Genomic DNA, 22,644 nt, shown 5'->3' with positions numbered 1-22,644 from the left:
GCCGAGGAGAGTCTCACTGCTGGATATATATATAAAAAACATATTTACAAAGGCAATATTTTGTTTAATTTCATTTATTTACAAAACTAACTTGTTCTACCTGATATAATCCTAGACTAATTCAATTGTATCAAATAAAATAATTTACACAGCTCACCTGATCTACCTGACCAAGAAAATAATCCTAGATAAAACAATGAAATTGTATAAAATAAAACAAAAATGGACAAATTCTCGCATTTTACTGTAGAGACTGTACAAAACTCTAGTATTAAAGGTTTTTAACGCTCTTTTATCTGACCTTGCACAATCATGGATATTTCAGTGAAAGTACAAAACGACTAATAAGAAGTGGCGACACTGTGGGCTGCTTCTCTACACTTTTATTAGTCACATACCCACAGAAGCAAATAAACCAACTCTGCCCAAATAAGTTACATTTAAATAAAAGACAGTATTGACTTATCTCCTATATATATACTGTATCTATATGACACAGTAACAAACCTATAAGGTTGCAAAAAAGATGTTTTAAACCTTAGTACACTCACTGACCCTGATCTAATGAGATCCACAATAAGGGATGCATCAAAAATGTGCCAGAACAAAAATGTACTTTTTTTTTAACATATCAAAACTGAGCATTGTTATCTTTGTCAAGGCAGAATGTTTGATGCAGCCCTTGCATTGGATGGTGTTAGATTGAGTGTGTGTATACCTGAATGCATGGCTTATATAAGTCAAGCTAGTAAGTTTGCATTGAACCCTTGAGGCACCTTGGGGGACCAGAAGTGTACATCTGATATCTTTTCAACATATGGGCCAGATTTACCATAATAACGCTGATCCTATGAAGCTCGACTTGATCAAAAGAAAGCCTTTCACTCTCCTATTGGATGCATACGCTTTTAAGAGGATTGTTTTAAGACCTTATGGTAAAAGCTTTTGGGGGGAAAAAATCTCATTTGCTCGAAAAAGTAATAATGCCTCAATATCAATTTTTGATCTTGTCGAGGCTATTAAAACGTTACACCTCAATTTTGGAAAATGCTGTTTTTACCATTGGAAAAAATTCACAGGTGTGCTACAGAAAAATTAAGTAAGATAAAATATATTTTTTAAAATAATTCATGTCAAAAGAATTCATGTCTATGGTTAGGTTTGAAGTTGTTTAAAGATACATGTGTATATATTACAATTTATGAGATGAATCTAAGGTTAAAAGGTAATTTTAAAAACGGGCCTCAAGGTTTTAAAAGCCTTTTTTTTAGGAAGCAAAACATAAATACAACCTATATAACTGCTGAATAAGAAAAAGATTAAAATCTAGCAACAGAAAAGTGACTATTGTATGTTTGTACAAAGTACTATCCTTCATATATATATACTGTGTGTATCATCCAAATAAATGGTTAAAATCATAAAGTGCTTCAAAATATTTCATACTCAATGTTTGTGCTGCACTGTTCGATTTCAGTAGGAAATTGATTTTTTTTCCTTTTTTGTTGTTTCCCATGCGCTCTCGGAGTCCTGTTCGAATGGCTATAGAATGCATGGTGTGTATATCCAGCAACCAAAGTGGAAATGTCCGAGGTATCACAAGCATCTCCTGCCATTATGTAGAAAAATACCAGCACCTCAGTGTGTACAAGTACCTCATGGCAGGAGTGAGAGGACGTTTTGGATGTTTCCACATGAATGTAACATAAATACTTTATGTCCGTGCATCAACACATGCATGTGTGGAAATGATTCTCTTTCTCAGTAGATAAAGCACCAGTAGATTAACCACTTCTTCTAGGTTTGATGTTTGTGTGAACTGTATGTTCATTTGAGCCATGGGTGGCGTAGTGGTTCACAAAGCTGACTTTTGTGCAGCTGCCGTGGGATCAATCCCGACTCAGAGCACTCTTCAAAGTGACACTGGAGATAAGTCTACAGAAGTCTATAAGCGCTGTAGAAAGTGGATGGATACTTGGGAGTGAAGTATCCATGCCTCCACAGAAGAGATGAGTGGCATTGGGATGTTTCACATGCAAGTCAACCAAAGAGGAGGTGGTGACCTAAAGCATCTGGCCCAGCATCAACCGGCAAACACTTGTGGCTGCAGCGGCGGCGGCAGGTGCTCGTTCTCAACGTTATCAGAATCAATGGCTAAGGAGGCCGTCGCCGCCCCCGTAGCCGAGCTGCTGTTAGTGGTGGCGGTGGGAGCGTCCGGTGTCTCCAAACTGTCCAGAACGCTCTGCACTTTCTGCTCCACTTCGTCCGTCCAGTCGATGAGGTCGTTCTCCAGCTGGCGAGCTCTCTCTATGACGCGCTCCTGCCGTTCGCCGAGCCCCGTCAGCATGTCCAGACGCTTGTGGACCTGGCTGAGCGCTGTGCTGCCCAGGGAGCGCGACGACGGCCCATCGACTGGAGGGTAGTTGGGGGAAGCCTGGCCCGACATGTACAGGTCAAACTCCTCTGAGGTCATGTTGAGAGACTTTCCGTCCAGCTTCTCGATGAAGGCCACGGCACAGCACTGAGGAGACAACATGCTTGTGGTCATTCATGGAATACAGCAGATGGTGACAGTCTAGACTTTAGCCTGGTCGACACAACTGCGCCTACGTTTGTGTTGAGGCCACCTCACAATGCTCCCGGCTAGCTGTCGTCGGAGAAGCTGCTTCTCAAGTCGCATCTACATAATTCTAATTGTCTCAGGTGTCCATAGGTCCTTACCAGATTAGTGAAGTAGTAGCCATCCTCTCCAGTCATGAGCCGGCTGGGGTTGCAGAAGCGTGTGATGTACTGGATGTTAGACTGAAGTCGCGGGGGATTTGCTTTCAGCACGATGTAGATGAGCGTGGGCAGGAAGTCGTCTGCTGACGCCGCCTCCTTCTTGCTGATGCGGATGGCGTTGAAGATGTGCTTGCTGCAGCGCGTGATGCACGCCAGCTTGTCTTTGGGCACTCGTCTGGAATCGATTTCGATCACATCTGGAATTAGGTGGACATAAGATTTTGAGGCCAAAACAAATGTCGTCCAAATCTCTGCATCGGCATGAGGTTCTACCTGTGATGGCTTTAACCACGCTGTCGGACACTTCAGGGATTTCTTCGTCGACAGGAACGCAAAGCATCTCAATGGTGACCCAGTGCAGCGCTCTGGAAATAAAACAAATATTTACAACAAAAACAAAAATCCCTCACATCAACCCGATTAATCAGGCTGTACTGTCCTAACCTGATCCTCTTCTGAATGGCAAGGTCTTTCTTCTCATCGTCAGAGGTTTCGGGACAGAAAACCTCCTTGTAAAGACGCGTCATCATATACCTCTCCACTTCATCCATGATGCCTTCTACATGCTCAGAGGAACCTTGAAATACAAACATCAGCATGGGAACAGCGTATAAGAAGATTCTAAAAAGTGTCAAAGAATCATCGTACCTTTGAACTGAGTCTGAAGTCGTTCCGAGAGATTCTGGTAGAAGTCCTGAACACATTCGGACATGTCATCAGCGCCCATGTCCTAAAATAAAGGGTAGGAATGTGGTTGTGGTTCCGTAAAGCCTGACATACGTATGAGACCACACAGATGGATAAATAGCTCACATCCGTTCATCCCCAAGTCCAGTGTTTCCCGCCACAAACCGATTTAGCACTAGCCTGTTTGCCCTCACTAAAGCACCTGGGGCCTCATCTATAAACTGTGAGTAGAAATTTGACTAACCTGGGGCCTCATCTATAAACTGTGTGTAGAAATCTGACTAAAAGTCTGTGCACACCAGAAACCCAAAATGTGCGTACGGACAAAAATATTCAAACCAAAAAAAAGGTGGCGTACGCACACATTCACGCAATTTGTGCTTCACCTGCTGTCCAAATGTGCGGACGCAACTCCACCCCACATCACTCCTTCAATTCACCATAAATGGTCAATACAAAGTGGCTCATGAATGCAGCTTCTATATTTAATGACCCTTGATTGAATTTCACTCGGTTCTTCTGAATCATGGCTACTGAGAAGACGAAGAAGCGGAACTTCACTGAAACTGAGGTGGAAATCTTAGTTGGAGTGCTGGAGGCCCATAAAAACATGATATTTGGAGGACACAGCAGTCTCATTACGAACAAGAGGAAGATGAGCGAGTGCAAGTAACGTCCGCTGTCAACAGCGTCAGTGGAACGGGGCGCAGAACTTTAAAAAGTGGTCGGACATCAAGGCACACATTTCCATGTTTTGAGCGCATGTTTCTTCATTTTTCCTAATTGATACTACATTTTAGATGAACATAAGTTAAGCAACTCCTGTTTCATTTAAACGTAGACATAAGGACTCAAAACGGGTAAGAAGTTATGTTCAAAATAATTGCTGTAATTCCAGATGGGTAGTTTAAAAATATTTAACTTAATGATGACATTAACGCCATCAAACTATTAGGTACAGTATTTTATCATCATTATTTTATGAGGAACTAATGTGTGTTAAAATGTGAACTAATGTGTTTCAAAATAGCAACTACCGACAAATCTAGTGAAGCGTGTTTTGGAGACTCTGAAATTAAAGCACATACAGTGGAACCTTGGTTAGTGTTGTTAATTCGTTCCAAAAGGTCCGACTCTAACCGAAACGGACGTTAACCTGAAATAAAATCCAATTACTCCATTCCAGAAAGCCAAAAATGTTAGCACAAAACAAACTTTTATAGTTTTACTATTATGGAAGTTTTTGTGCAGAAAACAATTGAATTTCGGGTTCGGCGATCTGGACCTTAGCATGTGTCACGATATTTTTGGGGATGTATCACAATATGACAATATAATTAAATTCTAAAATTCTTGTATAATAAAAAAACAAAAACAAAAAAAAAAACTACAACCCATATAATTAAATACACTTGTCTCAAATTGTAAAGCACATTTATTTATCTATCCCAAATTCTTTTGTATTTTTTTTTTTCCAAATTCAGTTTTTTCCATTTTAATTTTTTAGAATTCCGTTTTTGTTTTTTTTACATTTTACTGTTATTTACTTTATGGGTTAGTGAATAAAATGTCCGTTAATTAAATGCAAAAGTCCTTATATTTATTGATGCAATCCATCAATGGACACTTTGCCCAGTAATTGAGAAATGGATGCAGCCTGGCTAACTTTTCTAATGGAACGTCAGCCTCTGCACACTTTGCTACAAAGTCTTCAACACACTGTAATGCCTGTGCTTGTGAAGAAAGGAAGATGTAGTAATCGATGCAATTCCAACTGCGTATGTAAGATATATTTTATGACACTCTTATTTTGTTTCCACAGTGAGACGACAGGGGGCAAACGGCGCTCTTATTTTGAAGGCCGGAAGTGTGTTCTCTGTGTGTTGAGAATGTCTGTAAGACGAGCTGGGTGCAAAAACAAACATGCTTCTCATCTTTTTCCACTCACAACCTGCTACCTACAACCAGCTGTAGGTCATCAACTCTGCTTTTTTCAATTATCATTTGTACTGGTATAAGTCATTTTCTTATCATTGGAAGAATTTATACCAGGATATAAAAATTATCGCCCAATCCTAATTGAACTATATATAAATGATGAATGGGAAACACTGGAGTCACATGACATTCAGCTTGTCAAAGGGCACTGGCGCTCACCCGCTTATAGGCCATGCTCTCAGTGAAAGCCCGGCACTGTTTAAAGATTTGCCGACCGTATTTCAGAGGCTTGAGGAAGTCGATGAACTCCCTGGTCGCATGGTCGGTGTCCACAGACAGACGGTTAGCTGTGGAGCTGGAAATCGGGCTGGACTGAGCATCCGAAGGGGCGGCGGCCTCTGGAGGATAGAGGTAGACTTTGTTCAACATTTAAATGACAGTGGACCCCAACATACTCGCAAAAAAAAACATCTCACTCTCAAAAAATGAGTTGAATGTGACATTCCATGACAAGTCAAATGACAGCTACAGTATATTACCTACCTTTCTTTGGTGGTGTTTTAATGGAGGGAGTGAAGAATTTGGTGACCGTGTTGACCTTACTGGATTTTTCCTTTGTCTTGCGTTCCTCAAACTTGCTGACAGTTGTGACAACGGGTTGCGACTGAGGCTTCTGATGTCTGCTTGCATATGCTTCCTCTTCCTCTCTCTGAAGCCTAACAAGTCAGAAAATGAAGCGCATGGATTAATGAGCAGGTAAAAAAACACTGAAGGTGCAAAGTGGAGGCAAACCTTTCAGCTAAAGCCCAGTCGTCCTGGATCTGTTTCTGCCTATCTCTCTGGTTCTCCTCTCGCCAACATTTAGAGCACAGACCCTGCCAAGCTGTGTTGCCATAAAAACCACATCCTTTTTTACACAGCAGCTCTGACTGGTCCAGATGGATTCCACGCCGCTCAGACCGCCGGGCCATCATCCTTCAAAGTTACCAAGACTGACAGTGAAACAGCAGAGATGGCGATGTAAAATCAACCTAATATACAGAATAGGCCACTTTATTTATCTTTACTTGTGTTTGAATGTAACTTGAAGATGCTTCATTACGGAGAAGACATGACATGCAACTTACAAAGAGCACTGGCGCACGTCTTTCTAGCCTCGGCTAATGTCTTTGTCACGTAATAGTGCTAAACTGACACACATTATCAGACTATATGCTCGGCTACATTATTATGAATCATTAACTACTATTATAGAAAACTGTTTGTTAAGACTGCAGTAGTTGTTTCACGCCCAGTGCGATATGTAACACGCTAATCCGTGGCTAGCTAGTTAGCGAAGCTAATCACAGAGCAACCCATTGACAACAAACGTAATATTAAAAAATGACGTATGTTTTGTGTCAACGTACACTCTCATTCGCAGGATGAGACAACGCAAGATAGCGTCAGGTAAAGTCGCTCCAGCTCCAGCTCCAGCCTGCTGTATGCGGAATGTTCACATTAGCACAACAAATAGCTCCATCCCACAACCACAGCCAGCCATTTTGTCTTTTCTCACTGGCGTGCTTCTTCGTCGTGAGTTTGTTGCGTAAATTCAAATGCTATATCGCCATCTAGTGGATTGGCGTCGCAATAAATAGGTCACGCCAAATTGTAAACAGCAAGATCAATAGAGCTTTTGTTAAAAACAACAAAACAACGTATTTTAGAGACTTTCATAATGTCTTCTTAATTTGCTATTGGATTTTGCCACAACATTAGATACAGCTATACCCGAACAATGTCATGAAATCTAACACAAGAGCTTGCCTTTACAACAACTGGCTGTTACTATATAGGGGGGTAATCACTTTTTCATTTTTTCCCCCCTTAATAATAAAAAGTTTCATTTAAAAACTGCATTTTGTGTTCAGTTGTGCTGTCATTGACTGATATTTAAATTTGTTTGATGATGTGAAACATTTACATGTGACAAACGTAAAAAAAAAAAAAAAAAATCAGGAAGGGGGCAAACATTTTTTCACACCACTGTACATGTAACATTGGGTCAACAGTGGGTCAATTGGCAGGGATACCTCCAAATAAAAAGGCTTCCCACAGCAAGGAGTTTGGAATAAACAGCAATGGCAGGTAAGAGATGTAGAACTGCAGGTACTGAGGAAGGAAAATGTGGCTAACCCCAAAGCTACTCCCTTACTTTCTCATTTATTGTAGTGGGAATGTACTGCATTAACAACACAATACTGCATTTACTGTGGAGGTACTTGCAAAGCAAAATATTTTTGAAATGGTACTTAGTGGGAAAAGTCTGAAATCGCTGGTGGAGTAATGCATACTTCTCAAGCCGTTCACGGCAGAAGGCATAGGTTCAGTTCCTGGTAAAAAAAAAAAAAAAAAAATCTATCCATCCATCTCCTATGCCGCTTATCCTCACAAGGGTCGCGGGTATGGCAGAGCCTATCCCAGCTGACTTCGGGCAAGAGACGGAGTACACCCTGGACTGGTCGCCAGCCAATCGCAGGACACATATAGGCAAACATTCATACCTACGGACAATGTAGAGTCACCAATTAACGTGACATACATTTTTTTGGAATGAGGGGGGAAACCAGAGTACCCGGAGAAAACCCATGCATGCACAGAGAGAACATGCAAACTCCACACCGAGATGCCCAACGGAGATTCAAAGCCAGATCTTCCTTATCTCCTGACTGTGTGGCCAACATGTTAACCACTAGGCCACCATGCGGCCCAAAAAAAAAAATCTATCCATCCATTTTCTATGCCGGTTATGGCTATGCTGTAGCCTACACCAGCTGACTTTGAGCGAGAGGCGGGGTACACCCTGGACTGGTCACCAGCTAATCGCAGGGGAAAAAAAATACTTGGTATAAAAAGTTTGACGGTCATTGTTTTAAAGACACAAACTATTGGAAAAGGTGTAAAAGTATTTGGATGTGATATGTTGATGTGAAAGCACAAAAAGGTATGTAGCATTAATCCATTACAGGTACGGTATAACTTGTTAGTACTGTACCAGTGTTTTATCACTTAAGGTCAAGAAGATTAGATTGGATAGTACTTTATTGATCCCTTGGGCTTGTGTCCAAAGGGAAATAAAGGTTCCAGTATGCATTGTACAGGACAGTAATAATGATGCGTACTGTGTTGCTAACACAGTACGCATGCTGTAGTTAAAATAGAAAATAAAATAATACAATAAGAATAAAAAGTACTTTCAAAATACTGTACAAACATACACAAATCAAAAGCCAATTATTACACTTTGGCTTTTGCTCTGTATATTTTTGCATACTGTCATCCTATCACAATTAAAACATTTTTGCTCCTATACCATGTTTCGCTTACTCCCCTATAAGAGTACTTCAAGTGATTTTATTCTATATGGCAATTGCCCAACCGGAGGTTTCTAAGAATGGATTTTGCATATTTGTACAATAAGATAACGTCATTTCTTTTGTAGAATATGCCCATATTCAGAGGTATTTGGCCAAAAAAATGACATAATTGTAAATAGAAGTCCTTATTTTTATTTTTTCTGCCAGAGAAAGCTCAGCAGTACAGACATACAGTATATACTTGAACCAGTGTCAGGGCCAGCACACAAGCAGACTGCCAAAGAAGTTAGAGAGTCACAGATACAACAGGAATCAGATGTTAGAAAATTACTGTTGATGCTCTGGAAGGTGACGCTGACAACTTTACATGTAGTAAATGAAGATCTCAGTGGGTATTTGATTTAGTTGACCACGCATCCAGCTAGTATAGTAGATTTTGCCTTTAACTGACTAGAGGCGTTAGCTGTACTTACAGCTCCCTTATCTGTAGCCTTGCCACAGACAGTTGGTATGGGTCCATCTTTTACAGTCTCCTTGCCAGTTCAGAGTTACGTGATAATGACCCAGGTTGCTAAAGTCGTCAGATGGTGGTTGGGGCAGACGACAACACTTTTGTGTCCACTATGTCTACTTCTGGACCTAATGGTATGTAACTGTTGTTTTGCCTTCTTCCAGCTGAACGTTCCAGGGTGGCATCGTCATTCGTGACAAGGGTATCCTTGGAGGTGATCAACACCTTCTGGGCGATCTTAAAGCTCAAAATTTTTATTACATCCTAATTGTTTTATTTAAAAATTTATGTGTATTATGGCAAAAAACTAAAGTCTGCAACCTGGGACCTCTATGTAACCCTTAATGAGATCCTGGTGACATTTTGTGCCATTTATTTAATTAATTTATTTTTTTTTTCGAGCCATTCGACTATAGAATGAATATGTTGAATATGCCATTCATTTTGAGAGCATGTTAGAACTGTCATCTATGTTTTTAAATGAAAATGCCAAAGCTACACATAACGCAGTGAGGTTTATTTGGTCTATCGGTAAGATATTGTCAACCAGTGGTTCTCAAGTGCTGCGATTGGCTGGCGACCAGTCCAGGATGTACTCTGCCTCTCACCCAAAGTTAGCTGGGATAGGCTCCAGCATAACCGCGATCCTAGTGAGGACAGGTGGCATAGAAAATGGATGGTTTTCAAGTGGTGGGTCAAAACCCAAAAGTGGGATGCAGATCCATTCTGGGTGGGTTGCAGACAGGAAGTCCAAAATTGAGCCATATTTTAGTCATCTTTCTCCTTGGTATATGTTAATTGCACAGTTATAAGTAAAATATCTGATTTTGTGGTCTTTTTGATATTTAATTTTAATTTATGCACTATTTGTGTGCATGCAGTTGCCATTTTTCCTCATTACCTTCATAAAATGCCATACTAGATGTTTCTAAAATGCACTTTGGATGTAATTATATGTATTAATGTTCAACAGATCAGGTGACTGAAAATACATACTTTTGCTTGGTTTGACTTAAATAAGTATAAATAAACAAGTATAAAATAACTAAATATATGAAGGAATGGAATTAAAGGAATTAATAAATAAATAAATATAAAAAGAAAAATGACCTAAGTGTAAAAATAATATAAATAAATAAAAATCAATTAAATAAAAGTGAACAAATAAAAAAAAGATAAAAATGACTTAAATAAAACTGTAAAAAATAATAAATTTAAATAAACATTTAAAGTGACATAAATAAAAATGATGACCTTCATGACCTTTTCCAGACCAGAGTTAATTAGCTCTTCATACCTGACAGCTTCGACTGCTCACTTGCAGTCTTCCTCAGAGTGGTCACGTGATGTTGCTGTGATGTGTCTTTATTCAGATGTTGGCGGCGTCTTCCTTTACCGGTAGAGGCAAGGTGACTGCGCCATTTGCAGTCCGACTTCTTCCTCTTCCGCCTCAAATTCTGGTATGGAAAACAATTATTTAGAAAAAAATGACACATTTCTTTCTTTTGACAAAAAATGGCCCATTGAAAATGCCTTTTTTAATCCCACATTTATTTAAACACAAACCTTCATGGAGGGAAAGGCTTCTTGAGACGTCATCTGTACTTCTGTGAAGAATGTGTCGGACGTTTCACTCCTCATCCGAAGAGCTTCGTCAGTGAACTAATAATTGCTGGTAGCCTAGGCCTTAAATACAGTAAGAGTGGGCAGAATTGGTGTGCCAACACCCTCCTTCTATTGGTTCCGTACACTAAGCCTGAGCGGAGTAGTGGTATAATCCTCTCCTGCGATTAGCACCTCCGATCAAAGGGAAGTGTAGCTCCCTGCAGTTGGGTATGAACGACTCTGTTAGCATCTATTGTTCTGGCTCAGCCCTGGCTCCACCTCATTTGCAAGACTAAGAGCTGTGGGTTTTGGTCTCAGTAACCTGCTGAACACAGGGTCCAAATTAAACCTCAAACCACCATTCCGACCATTCCGATTCAATGATGGGTTCTGTTGTTTGACAAAAATAGCTTCCTTTACTCCTCTTTCAAACCACCTGTTTTCTTTGGCCAAAATCTTTACCTCGCTGTCCTCAAAAGGGTGATTGGTTGCTTTAAGGTGTAGATGTACTGCTGATTGAGGCCCACTAGAATTGTCCCTGCGATGTTGATAAAGCCTTTTTTGGAGCATTTGCTTAGTTTCCCCAATGTAGTGCTCTTTGCATTCCTCATCTTTACAGTGGATGGAATAGACCACATTGCTCTGTTTTTGGTTTGGAGCCTTGTCTTTAGGATGCACTAATTTTTGTCTCAGGGTATTTACTGGTTTGAAATAGGTAGGAATTTTGTGTTGCCATAAGATCCTCTGGAGTTGAAATAGGTAGGAATTTTGTGTTGCCATAAGATCCTCTGGAGTGAAATAGGTAGGAATTTTGTGTTGCCATAAGATCCTCTGGAGTGAAATAGGTAGGACTGAGAGCCTACACAGACACAAACCTTCATGGTAAGATTTTTATTTTAACTACAGTATTCCCTCACTACATTGCGGTTAACCTTTCGCGGCCTCTTGAACTTCTGGACATGCTGAAGGAAGGTAGAAGTTCTCGGCTTTAGAGCACCATTACGGAAATGAATCTTTGGTTTGTTACATAAAGGAGGAGGAAAATTGAGATGACCGACGACTGCAGCAATATGTTTTAACAAAGATCCAGAAACACTACAGTGGAGCGGCGCCAGAACAATTTTATTCTCATCAGAGAATAAAATGTTTCCACCTTTCAATGTCCCATGTTTGATGCTCCCTGGCAAAGTCTAAATGGGCAGTTTTTTGGCATTGAAGGGCACAAGGTCTTTGAATTGTTTTTTGTTTTTTCAACCCTTTTCCCGCAGATGCCTTCTGATGGTTATTGCACTGCAGTCGGCACCAGGAAGGGCCTTAATTTGGGTCAAAGACCGCCATGTGTCTTGATGGACAGCCAATCGGATTCTCCGTGGGTCTACCACTTGACTTTTTTGTTCCATAATGCTCAGGATCCTTCAAAAATTGTACAATGACTGTCTTACTGCGCCCAACCTCAGCCACAATGGCACGCTGCGAGAGGCCTTGCTTACGCAGCTCGACAATACGACCACGTTCAAAAAGAAAAAGCTTCTTAGCTTTAGCCATCAGGAGGGCATGACAGTGTGAATGCCTGACAGAAAATGAACATTTTGAGCAGATGTTGGCTTTTATAGCTTGTGGTCTTAAACTTTTTGATCAGGTGATAAACAACTTATTTCATTTTTTTTGTTTGTTTGTTTGTTTAAATTACAAGTTCCAAATGTTTTTTGTCCCACTCCTCCTTCTTGCTTTTGTATATTGTAGCTCTACTTAAAACCTCATTAAGATCCAAATGTGCAAAATGCAAATTCTAGCAATTTTTCAACTGGTCTTAAGATTTTGATCAGGAGTGTATTTGACCCCAAGGAGATGCAACTTTTTCCCATTCAAAGCATGCAACAAAAGTTATCTTATCTCTTCCTTTTATGTTTTCTGCAAGGGCGCCTTGCTTCTGAAATGATTTGGAATGGCATATATGTATAAAAAAACTAACTAATAAAAAAACAAGTAAACAAGTATAAGTGTGCTTTGACTTCTTTAGCTTTCTTTGCAAACCTACTAGCCTTTAACTGGTTAAAATCCCCCGTATATAATTAATATTTGATAATATATATTTCAGGCTGAAGTAGTTTTAAAATAATTTTAAAGGAAAAAAATATATATATTAAGTATAAAATATTTTTACACTAGTTGTTGGGAAGCTGACATTTTTTTTGTCCTGAGGACTTCAAGTGTGAGTTTTTGTTTTAAAACTGACACTGTAGAAAAAAATAACAATGCATGAAATTGTTGCTGCCACTCATCTAGACCCCTCTCTGGGAGTAATAATAAGCAATACTATACAATACTATACAATACTATACAATACTATATACTATACTTGAAATATACAGTATTTTATATAAACATACTTGAAATGAAACAGCAAAAATATAGTTCATATTTAATATATGTATTTCAGAGTGAAGTGAAGCGTTTCCAAATGACAAACTGCTTCAAGTGACACAAGCTGACTTTTTTGTCATTTGAGATATTATGTGAGTGAATTTTAAGGGTTAAAATGACATTTGAGTCTACGTCTCTCCCACGGCCCACCCCTATTCTCGGCAGTACAAAACCACCACCTTCAACACCACCCTTTTCCAGGCGAAAGCCCACTCTTCAAGATCCGATAAGAAACGGAGACAGGCACAACTTTTCAACCCAGCAAACACCAACAAACTCTTCTTAACTCAAGAACGAGTTCAGCGATAAACACACTTGAGCAATGGCCGGTGAGTCTCCACTTTATTTTTTCTTGAACTTGTGTGTGTGCGTGTGTGTGTGTGTGTTTAAAAGTTATCTTTTACTTTCACTTTTGCGTTCTTCCACGCCAGCTTCATTTCGGAAATAAAGTTCTTGCACGCCAGTTTTACATTAAATAACCGCAGATGGTTAAAATAAAAAAATATTTAAATGTATCGTTTACTGTATGCGAACAGGAGCGCGCATTTTGTGGGGACCCAAAACCTCAAACGATATTTTTCCTCTGTTAAGATCCACATACCAGAACGCTACGAGTTAAGCAGTGGTCACCAACCTTTTTTGACCCACGGACCGTTTTGTGTTCCCACAAATCTTCAAATCTTCCGGACCCGGGGCGCGCCAGGGGGTGGGGGTGACTTCGTACATTATAGCGATCTAATTTATCTTATTTATTATGTATTTTGTAAAACGAAGACATGAACAACATCCGAATGCCGACCCATCATTATTACATCGCTGTTTGAAAAGGCAGTGTGCTAGCATGAATTACCTCGAGACACTTACACGAGGATATTTCTTTTATAATAAATAAATAATCTTTGAGTTTTAACAACAAGACTGTATATAATAACGTGTTGTGCCCTTCTCATTTAAAGTGAAAATATAATCACCATAAACTGTGTTTTATTTAACCACCTGTTTATATTATTTAAAAAAAACAGGAAGTCAAAGCAAGAATACATGTCTGGAATCTAGATTTAAAAAAAAAATACTTTCCTCACTACAGTGCTGACGAAATGTATTGGACCACCACCCAATGTAAGGTTTAGCTGTCTAAAGCAACAACATTGGTAGTTCATTACAAACTTCATTTTGTACCATTAAAATTGGTATATAAATGCTTAATTATTGTTAGTCATAACTTTTCAAATGTAGTGTTTTGCAAAAAAAAAAACAAATTTAAAATAGAAAAGCACGTTAATATTTGCCAATTAAAACTTAAAAGCTTAAAAACTTCAAAATTAAAAGCAACCCTGAGCAGAAAAAAGCTTTAGTGGTTGTATGTAATGCTTGATTAAGTTTTAGCTTCTCTGAGAAGCCCACTGAGCCTGCACAGGTGGGATAATACGTTTGTTAAACACTGTGTATATGCTAAATTTGCTTATCCTAAGCAATATGTACTAAAATTTGACACGTTACAGTGATCCCTCGTTTATCGCAGTTAATTGGTTCCAGAACCGACCGTGATAAGTGAATGTCGGAGAAGAAGAAATTCCTTATTTATAAGTTTAATATTTTCACAGTTAAAGCACAGAAAACCTGTTTACGATACGGTTTTTAATAGGGGTACTCTGATCGATCGGCCACTGATCAGTATCGGCCTGTTTCGGTGAAAAGAATGGCATCGGCTTATACCGATACTTGCTTTTAAACGCCGATCACCTTTGCCTCCATTGCAGCAGCCAGCCTAGCGACCGTCTCCTGCCCACTTTCCTTTCATCATGTCTGCCGTGTGGAACTTCCTGTCGTTGTGAGAGTGATATAAGTTTTGCACCCTGCAAAACACACCTTAAAACTTTTTAGTTTGGTGGGGCATTTGGGGGGCGTGCACTTGGCAGGGTGTGGTGAGTTTTCGCGGCTCGCGATGTGATCGTCGGTCGGGCTAATTAGCCAAAACGCAGGACATGCGCCCGTGATAGCCCGAACAGTGGTTGGATTCGTCGGACTGGATGGCCGGTCGTCATTTGCCGACTGCTGGCGATCCTGCTGGAGCGCCATCAAGCTGCTCTTGCATCCAAAGTTTCCTATTTCCGGGCCTTTGTATTGAGTTGTGGACTCCTATAGAGCCGCTACACACGATAATCCGCAAAGACAGCTTTCTCGATCTTCCAGACTCTGCACCTCTTCCTGCAGTGTTTCCTTGGGTTTCCCGCCTCCAGCGCAACGGCCTGTGTAATATACGAATAATGCATTTTTGCAGAGTATGAGCATGAAATGAGTACAGCTTGCCATTATCCGTACTTGTGCTGAAAGAATATTCCCATTGGGTAACTACTTACGTATTCACTCTTCACGCTCTGTGATTGGCCAGTCACACACAGTGACCGTCCCTCCCGAGACAGACTTCCTTGCTGCAGCCGGAGGAGCCGTGCCTCACTCTTTCACACACAGAGAGTGACTGATGATGTCTTTGTACTTGCTCCTGCTCATGTTGCTCAAATCAGTACTCAGTTTTCCTAAGCTCGCCTCTCTTTCAGGTTGTATGATGTTTAAAGTTAGTTGGTAAACTTGTTTCGTAACGTACGCGGTGCAATTACAGTAGCAAGACAGAGTTGAAAACGGCTCGTGTCGCGTTGGTCACTGCCTCCACTCCGGACGGGTTTTTTTTTTTAGATTTTCCTCAGCTCGCCTCGATTTCGGTTTGTATCTGACGTTACTTGGTAAACTTGTTTCGTAACGTACGCGGGTGAATTTGACAAGACAGAGCTGTAAACGGTTCGAGCTGCGTCGGTCACTGCCTGTGTTTTTTTTTTTTCCGTCTGCTTTCTTCTGATTTGGCTGGTGATATAAAGTCAGTTGGAAAACTTTGCTCGTAGTACTGAACGCGGTGTTTTTGAGAAAAATACAGTGAACAAGGTTGACAGATTATTTCCCTGTTTGCCATCACTGGATGTTTGCATGAATCATCAACTTCACAGATCATTAAAAAATAACTAAATAATAAAGTCTTACAGATCACTTATACACATACACAAATAGCTGAATAATAAACAATAAATATAGCAACTTCTGATCCATGTCAATTTTAGACTTAAAATAATGTACCGATTTAAGCCCCACACATTTCTGGTTAAACCACGGCCATTTCCAGTCGTAGCCCCGCCCACTCCATACAGTACAGATTAGAATACAGATCAATTAGATGGGTGAACAGCTACAAATACAGATAGTGGTGTACTCGCTCATCCCTAGTGACTAGTGTAGAATACTACATATCATCACGTCTTTGAATGAGTCTTCTGAATGCCTTATATTTGATTGAAAAATGTTTAATTTAGAATGTAAATTATTTTTGCTTAAATTTAATTTGTTTAAATATGCATTTTTCTTTACTACTACTAGGCTGTATTCAACCACAAAACAACATGATTTATTCATATATTTTTGTAAAACCATGAGTGAAGTCGCAAAATTTGAAGCACGAAGTGCAGAGGGATTACTGTACTTAAATGAAGCGAATCACTCCTAAATAAATGAGCCTGTTCAATGTATAATGTGCTGTGCTTTTTCTTATAGATGAACTTAAGAAGGTGAGAAAGGAGTTTGTGGGTAATGTCTCCATGCCAGTCATCGATCAGATTCTGGACGATCTTTTGGACGACGTCTTGAATGCCGGGGAACGGGAGGCAATACTTGAGGAGAACAACAGCAAAACAAACAAGGCTCGTATGCTCATTGACATTGTGAGGAACAAAGGTGATGATGCAAGCTGGAAGATGATTGCCTCCCTTGAAGAAAATGACCAACGGCTCTTTCAGACATTGGGCCTCCCCGCTCAGCCAGGTGAGCTGACCAGAAACCTGTACTATGAAGCAAGTTTAATCTATCTAGGGTTTCTTTTTTGTTATCTGGCTTAACCAAGACAAAGATCCAAGATGTAGCAGATGCAGTCCGATCACTATGGTCTCATTTCTACCATCACCTGTCTCAGTTACTGTTGTAATTATACAGGAACATCATCCTCTCCCCCCGTTTGAAGCCTCTACGTCTACTGTAGGTCAAGGAGATAATCGGTAATAAAATAAATTTAAACTGTCACTGTGACATTTGTATCTATCTTCATACAGGCCCTGCAAAGGGGCAATGCTTACGTAGTAAAGTGAAATTGTATTTTAATTTGTTTCAGGTTGGGGCAGACTCCGTAAGGTCTCACTTTAAAGAGGACCCTGGAGCTGAATATCAAACTAAAGACATTGGGGAATAAAATACAAATATGAACATACAGTAATAAAATAGTTTAAGTGGAAACTATTGTCTGTTCTTTCATGAAGAATATTGTGCGGTGACTGTGTCTCTGACAGCACAACCAGGAGGCAAAGCAACACAGCATAATGCAGATGTTCTATGGCATGTAAGCGCAATTCTTCATGTCTCGTTAGACACATACGGCCCCAGAAGCTGGTAGAGACGAGCCAGTCCCTCAGACGAGAATCTATAACGTTTGTAAAAAAAAATTTAAAAATCATTGGGTAAAGCAAAAGAGTTTGGTCGGTCTTAACTCTGCTCACCGATCCCCACAAAGAATAGTGACATTTTCAGAGAAAAATTATGCTTTTATTGGCTCTAATCTTTTATAGTATCCTGAACATGACCTGGTAGGTGAGTCCTACTACATAAATTAACATGGCAGTGTATCCTGACAAGAAGTCAGACCGCATATCGGGAGTTAAGCCTTGGAAGTTATCTGAATAAGAAGAAATCCTTCACAAATGCTTCACAGTACAGGCCCCAATTTCAGAGGAAACCGCTCAATATGAAATGACAACACTTCGATTCCTTTTCAACGCCAACATTGTATGTTGCTCTTTTCAGGCGCCTCTGAGGTGGAACGCATCTGGTCACCTACACTCATCAACTGCCAACAGAAATTCTGGAATTCAAAAAAGAATGATCGAAAGGTGTTGTAACACTGCAGAGAGCAGGTCTCTGAGAGGGGAGAATGATCTGAAATTGCATCTGCACCAAACTGTACCCCGTCATAGATAGCCATGCATTGTTCACTGAAGAATTCATGTTAGCAAAAGTGACAAAAAACTCCTGGATCAGTGCCAACATTTTATGGGGTTTTGCTTGAGTCGACCCTCAGAGTTCTTGTAACCAAACAGCAATGCAAACATAGACTTAAGGTTCCATATTGTAGTATTTTTTAACTGCTTTAAATAAGTCTCAGACATCCAACAGTAGTGTATTGGAAGTGTGTTGTCCAAAATTTAGCCTTGATGCTGGAATTTAGTTTAAAAGTGCTTTTAGTAAGCCCCACTGGGATCACGCCATTTTGTGTCTGCAGCTGTAATGCTAATGAGCTGCATTTTGTCCGACATAGTGTTTGTCTTCAATAATCGCTATTCTGCATTTTATCCACTTTTTAAACGTACAGTACACTGTAACTAGGTACTTGTCCAACGTAATATATGCCATATATCACATACAACAACATAACATTAAACTTCAGCAACGCGAGCATAGCAAAGTGAGCTACAGTGCTAAAATTAGTCACATTTCCACAGCAACATCATGCTAGGTTAGCTAATTCGCTGAAGAAAAACTAAATTATCAAACTTACAGCTACCATGTCTGTAGCTGACACATAGTTGGCAGAGCATCAGGCTTTAAGATGTACAGAGAAGCCTGTTTTTTTTTTTTCCTCTCTCACAAAACTGTCTTCCTTTAAGTGGTGGGTGTATTGATGCAACGGCCTTATCTAGCTAGGGGTGGGTCAGAGGTTTTCCTTCAAAACCGGGAACTTTAAAAGCCGTTTGAGCTCCTCTTCTGTCAAAAGTGGAACAAACAAATGAAAGAGGTGGTAGATTTGTCTGTCGGTCATCACCTCAAAAGCGTTATGCAGGGTTCACTGCAAGAAGTTACAAATTCACAAACGACCAAGTAAATGGAAGATACTTTCTTCATGCTTAAAACTGGAATGGAACAGTAACAGCAAGTCAAGACGGAAATGTAAACCTGGCTCTGTATTTTCGATTTGGATATATTTTTTATCACCAGATGTACAAGCTTACAAATGCTTAATTCGTCTTACATTTTTTTCACATACAGTATTGCATTCGCCGCTAAGCTAAGATGGAAGATTTTACCACCTGTGCTTGAGTCGACTAGTTTCTTCAGCTATTCAAACTGTCAGCTAACAAGATATTTTAACATGCTGAGTATTTTTGTTCACTTTTGCCTCTTTCTAGATTTACCCCGTGACTCCAAAGTCCATCAAGAGTCGTGTGGCCCTGCTCATCACCAATATTAAATTCAGGGTTGAAAGGTTAAACAGAGATGGAGCAGAGGCAGATGAGCAGAAAATGGAGAGGTTGTTGCGGGATTTGGGTTACGACGTAGTCAAATATACAAACCGTACAGGAAAGGTTAGTTCCTCAAATGAAAGACAGTGGTGGTCTTAAATTGTATTGACTTAAGTTTTGGTTCCCGTAGCAAATAGATCAGGCCGTCATTGACTTCTCCAAGCATCCCAAACTCAAAGACACAGACAGTGTTTTTGTGGTGATCATGTCACACGGGAAACTGGGACATGTTCTTGGTGTCAACTGGCACGAGGACCAAACACTGGAGGGGGCCGACGAGGAAGAAGATTTGTTCCCCATTGATAACATTTTCAAGCAACTGGCCTCAGACAAGTGTAAAGCACTGCTGGATAAACCCAAGGTCATCATCATCCAGGCCTGCAGAGGAGGTGACTGAACACACACGATTGAAAGCAAATGTCTCTCTGGCATGCCCGTCGTTGTATCACGTAGCTGTTTGTGTGTGTTTCAGAGGAGACAGGGTCAGTGCTCATCAAGGATGGTGCACAGAAAGGGCTGGCATGTGATAACGCCGCAGCTGCTGACGACAACATGGTGGATGATGGGCTGCGAGCTGTGCACAAAGAGAAAGATTTCATTGGTCTTCTCTCCTGCACCCCTGGTCAGTGCGTGTTCCAAAATGTATATGGTCAAATCTCTTTCCTTTTGTTACCTTCATTGGCAGTATCTTCACTGCATATCAATAATACAGTAGCAATGTGATCATTAAAATCTTTCATGAGTTATGCAAAAATGTTTAGTTTAGTTTAGTGAGTAAAACAAGTGAATGTTGGCTTACAAGTTTTTATGATTCAAAAGTATTAAAGGGAAACCTCAGTCCAAAATATTTTGGAGATGAGACATTCATAAAATAAGTGATTTATCCGTTCTTTTTCAATTTTACGTAATGAACATTTGGAAGAAACCCCCTCAATGAATCTTGATAGAAGCGAGTCACAAGGGTAGAATTTATCAATGGTTTTGATATGTATTTCTTTAACTTTGGAATGAATATTGTACTCAATCCAAACCTTTTCAAATGTGATATAAGGGAATTGTTTTCTCCACAACGCAACATCTTTTGGCGGGCACGTTCTATCTAAACTCTGTGTTTTTCTTATGTTCGCTTTTATGACCCATCATTACGTTTGGACTAACGTTCACGTGGCGCTCACACTTCCGTCTTTTTGTCCCCGCCCAGTGTAAATGTGACAGCACAAAGGTCACACACGCCCACCAAATCGCTGTCTTCATTAACAGCATAACGTTGACGTAACGACGGTTTGTAAGAAGAAAAAAGCTATCACTTACCCAACCGCTCTCCAGTTTAGCATGTCTTCATTCATGCTCAAGCAACACATCTTTTCAGTTTACGACGTCACCTTAAAAAGCACTCGACTATTTCCTACTTCTTCTTCCTGTTTACATTCTTGCGCGCCCAACACTGGCCAATAAGAGCGCGAGCGATGTCGCGTGACTAGCTGTACTTTGGGATAAGCTGCACCCTAAATCTTTTTTTCTTGAATGTTTTTTCCCCTCCCCCGCAGGTACTGTGGCATACAGACACTCAGTGAATGGCTCTGTCCTTATTAAGTATGTTGTTGAAGTACTGAACACTTCCGCATGTGAGGAACACATTGAGGAGCTTTTCACAATGGTACGTTTTGCACTCATGTCCGTTTGAATAGAATAATTATCAAGAACATGTTATTTCGTAATATCAAAATTACAACCTAATCTTTTATATTGTGATTTTATTCTTGTAAAAGTATTACGTTTTATTTTGATTTTATTCTTGTTTTCCTTCCCAAAATTACGACCTTATTCTCATGTAAGTATAGTATTTGGATTTCAAGATATTTATTGGGACTATTATATGGTTTTATTTCCTCCTAAAATTCAGACTTTATTCTTGTAATATTTTTACTTTATCTCATAAAATCACAACTTTATTTAGATGTTTATTCTCATTTACTGTAAATGTTTAATTCCTAAAGTTTGAGCTTTGATAAAAGTGCCGGTATTACTTTTTATTTAAACATCACAAAATGTTATGATTTACTTATTATATCGCCACTGTATTCTTGTAAAAGCATAACTTATTTCTTACAAAATTCAAATTTTATCCTCATAAAAGTACGACTTCTTTCTCATACTATACAATTTTATTCCTCTAAAATTCTGAATTCATTCTCACAAACGGTCAGACTTTTTCATCGCGATATTCCCACTTAATTCTTGTAAAATATATTTGATTAATTGCAAAACTAGGATGTCGTTCTTTTTACGATAGAAAATTGCGACTTTGTTGTCGGAATATTTTGACAAGTTTTCTATCGTCCATATTCAGGCGATTGCAACTGCACCCTACAGTAGAAATCATTAGGTGCTCGGGTGCAAACACAGAGTAAATGGCAGTTGTGATGATTTCTTTGCAGTGATTATCTAATGATCTACTTTTTGTTTGATCCACACAGGTCTCGCAACGCTTTGAAACGTTTGTCTCTGTGAACAGAGGACAGATGCCAAATAAACACAGAGTGTCTTTGACAAAACACTTCTACCTGTTCCCAGGCATCTGAGACCTAATTGTTTTGTCACTCAACACACTACATTATTACATTTGGGCGTGGTTCTATTCTTGTAAAATGATTTAATCATTTAAATACTTTTTTCCTACCAGCTTTTTCAGTGTTTGTAAGACGCTGGACACTGCTATCCCTAAAGCAGATGTCGGTATTTTTTAATTACAGTAAATATTAAAGTACGTAATTATACATTTAATCAAATGCATGCAATCCTCTATCGATAGTATGTCTCATGTCCCTGATAAAGCATTCACTAGCAAAATAAACATTTCATTATTAAAGATTGTGTTGTCTTTCCCATGAAATATTAAAATACACACAATAAATATTGAGTGGAAGATCCCCTGCTTTCTATACCATAATCC

General features: G+C 39.6%; 2 protein-coding genes and 1 long non-coding RNA gene across 3 annotated transcripts; 2 read left to right on the top strand and 1 right to left on the bottom strand.

Moving 5' to 3' along the window:
- Positions 1-239: 239 nt before the first annotated feature.
- On the bottom strand, positions 240-7,161 carry LOC129191094 (rab5 GDP/GTP exchange factor-like). The gene is made up of 9 exons (XM_054794100.1): positions 6,816-7,161; positions 6,199-6,381; positions 5,950-6,122; positions 5,626-5,804; positions 3,430-3,511; positions 3,226-3,358; positions 3,055-3,146; positions 2,722-2,978; positions 240-2,521 (listed from the first exon to the last, which is right to left on the bottom strand). Exons 1-9 carry the CDS (start codon positions 6,821-6,823, stop codon positions 2,084-2,086), a joined length of 1,545 nt encoding a protein of 514 aa, XP_054650075.1. The 5' UTR covers positions 6,824-7,161; the 3' UTR covers positions 240-2,083.
- Positions 7,162-9,317: 2,156 nt separating this feature from the next.
- Positions 9,318-12,797, top strand: LOC129191097 (uncharacterized). Its single transcript, XR_008573140.1, has 3 exons — positions 9,318-9,410; positions 10,650-10,736; positions 12,150-12,797. It is a non-coding gene; the product is annotated as an uncharacterized LOC129191097 (long non-coding RNA).
- A 668-nt stretch (positions 12,798-13,465) lies between these two features.
- Positions 13,466-22,576, top strand: LOC129191095 (caspase a-like). Its single transcript, XM_054794101.1, has 8 exons — positions 13,466-13,634; positions 16,903-17,169; positions 18,199-18,284; positions 19,578-19,754; positions 19,822-20,080; positions 20,164-20,313; positions 21,239-21,348; positions 22,169-22,576. The coding sequence occupies exons 1-8, from the start codon at positions 13,628-13,630 to the stop codon at positions 22,271-22,273; spliced, it is 1,161 nt and encodes a 386-aa protein (XP_054650076.1). The 5' UTR covers positions 13,466-13,627; the 3' UTR covers positions 22,274-22,576.
- Positions 22,577-22,644: the final 68 nt, after the last annotated feature.

This window comes from Dunckerocampus dactyliophorus, chromosome 12 (genome assembly GCF_027744805.1).
Source record: "Dunckerocampus dactyliophorus isolate RoL2022-P2 chromosome 12, RoL_Ddac_1.1, whole genome shotgun sequence".
In the NCBI taxonomy this organism is placed as follows: Eukaryota; Metazoa; Chordata; class Actinopteri; order Syngnathiformes; family Syngnathidae; genus Dunckerocampus; species Dunckerocampus dactyliophorus.
This window is presented reverse-complemented; position numbering and strand designations above follow the sequence as displayed.

Coding starts and splice junctions, on each gene's coding strand:
- LOC129191095 (XM_054794101.1), top strand. Junction 19,755..19,821: donor ATACAAACCGTACAGGAAAG/GTTAGTTCCTCA, acceptor TGGTTCCCGTAG/CAAATAGATCAGGCCGTCAT. Junction 20,081..20,163: donor CATCCAGGCCTGCAGAGGAG/GTGACTGAACAC, acceptor TGTGTGTTTCAG/AGGAGACAGGGTCAGTGCTC.
- LOC129191094 (XM_054794100.1), bottom strand. Junction 2,979..3,054: donor CGTGGTTAAAGCCATCACAG/GTAGAACCTCAT, acceptor ACCTAATTCCAG/ATGTGATCGAAATCGATTCC. Junction 2,522..2,721: donor GCTACTACTTCACTAATCTG/GTAAGGACCTAT, acceptor TTGTCTCCTCAG/TGCTGTGCCGTGGCCTTCAT.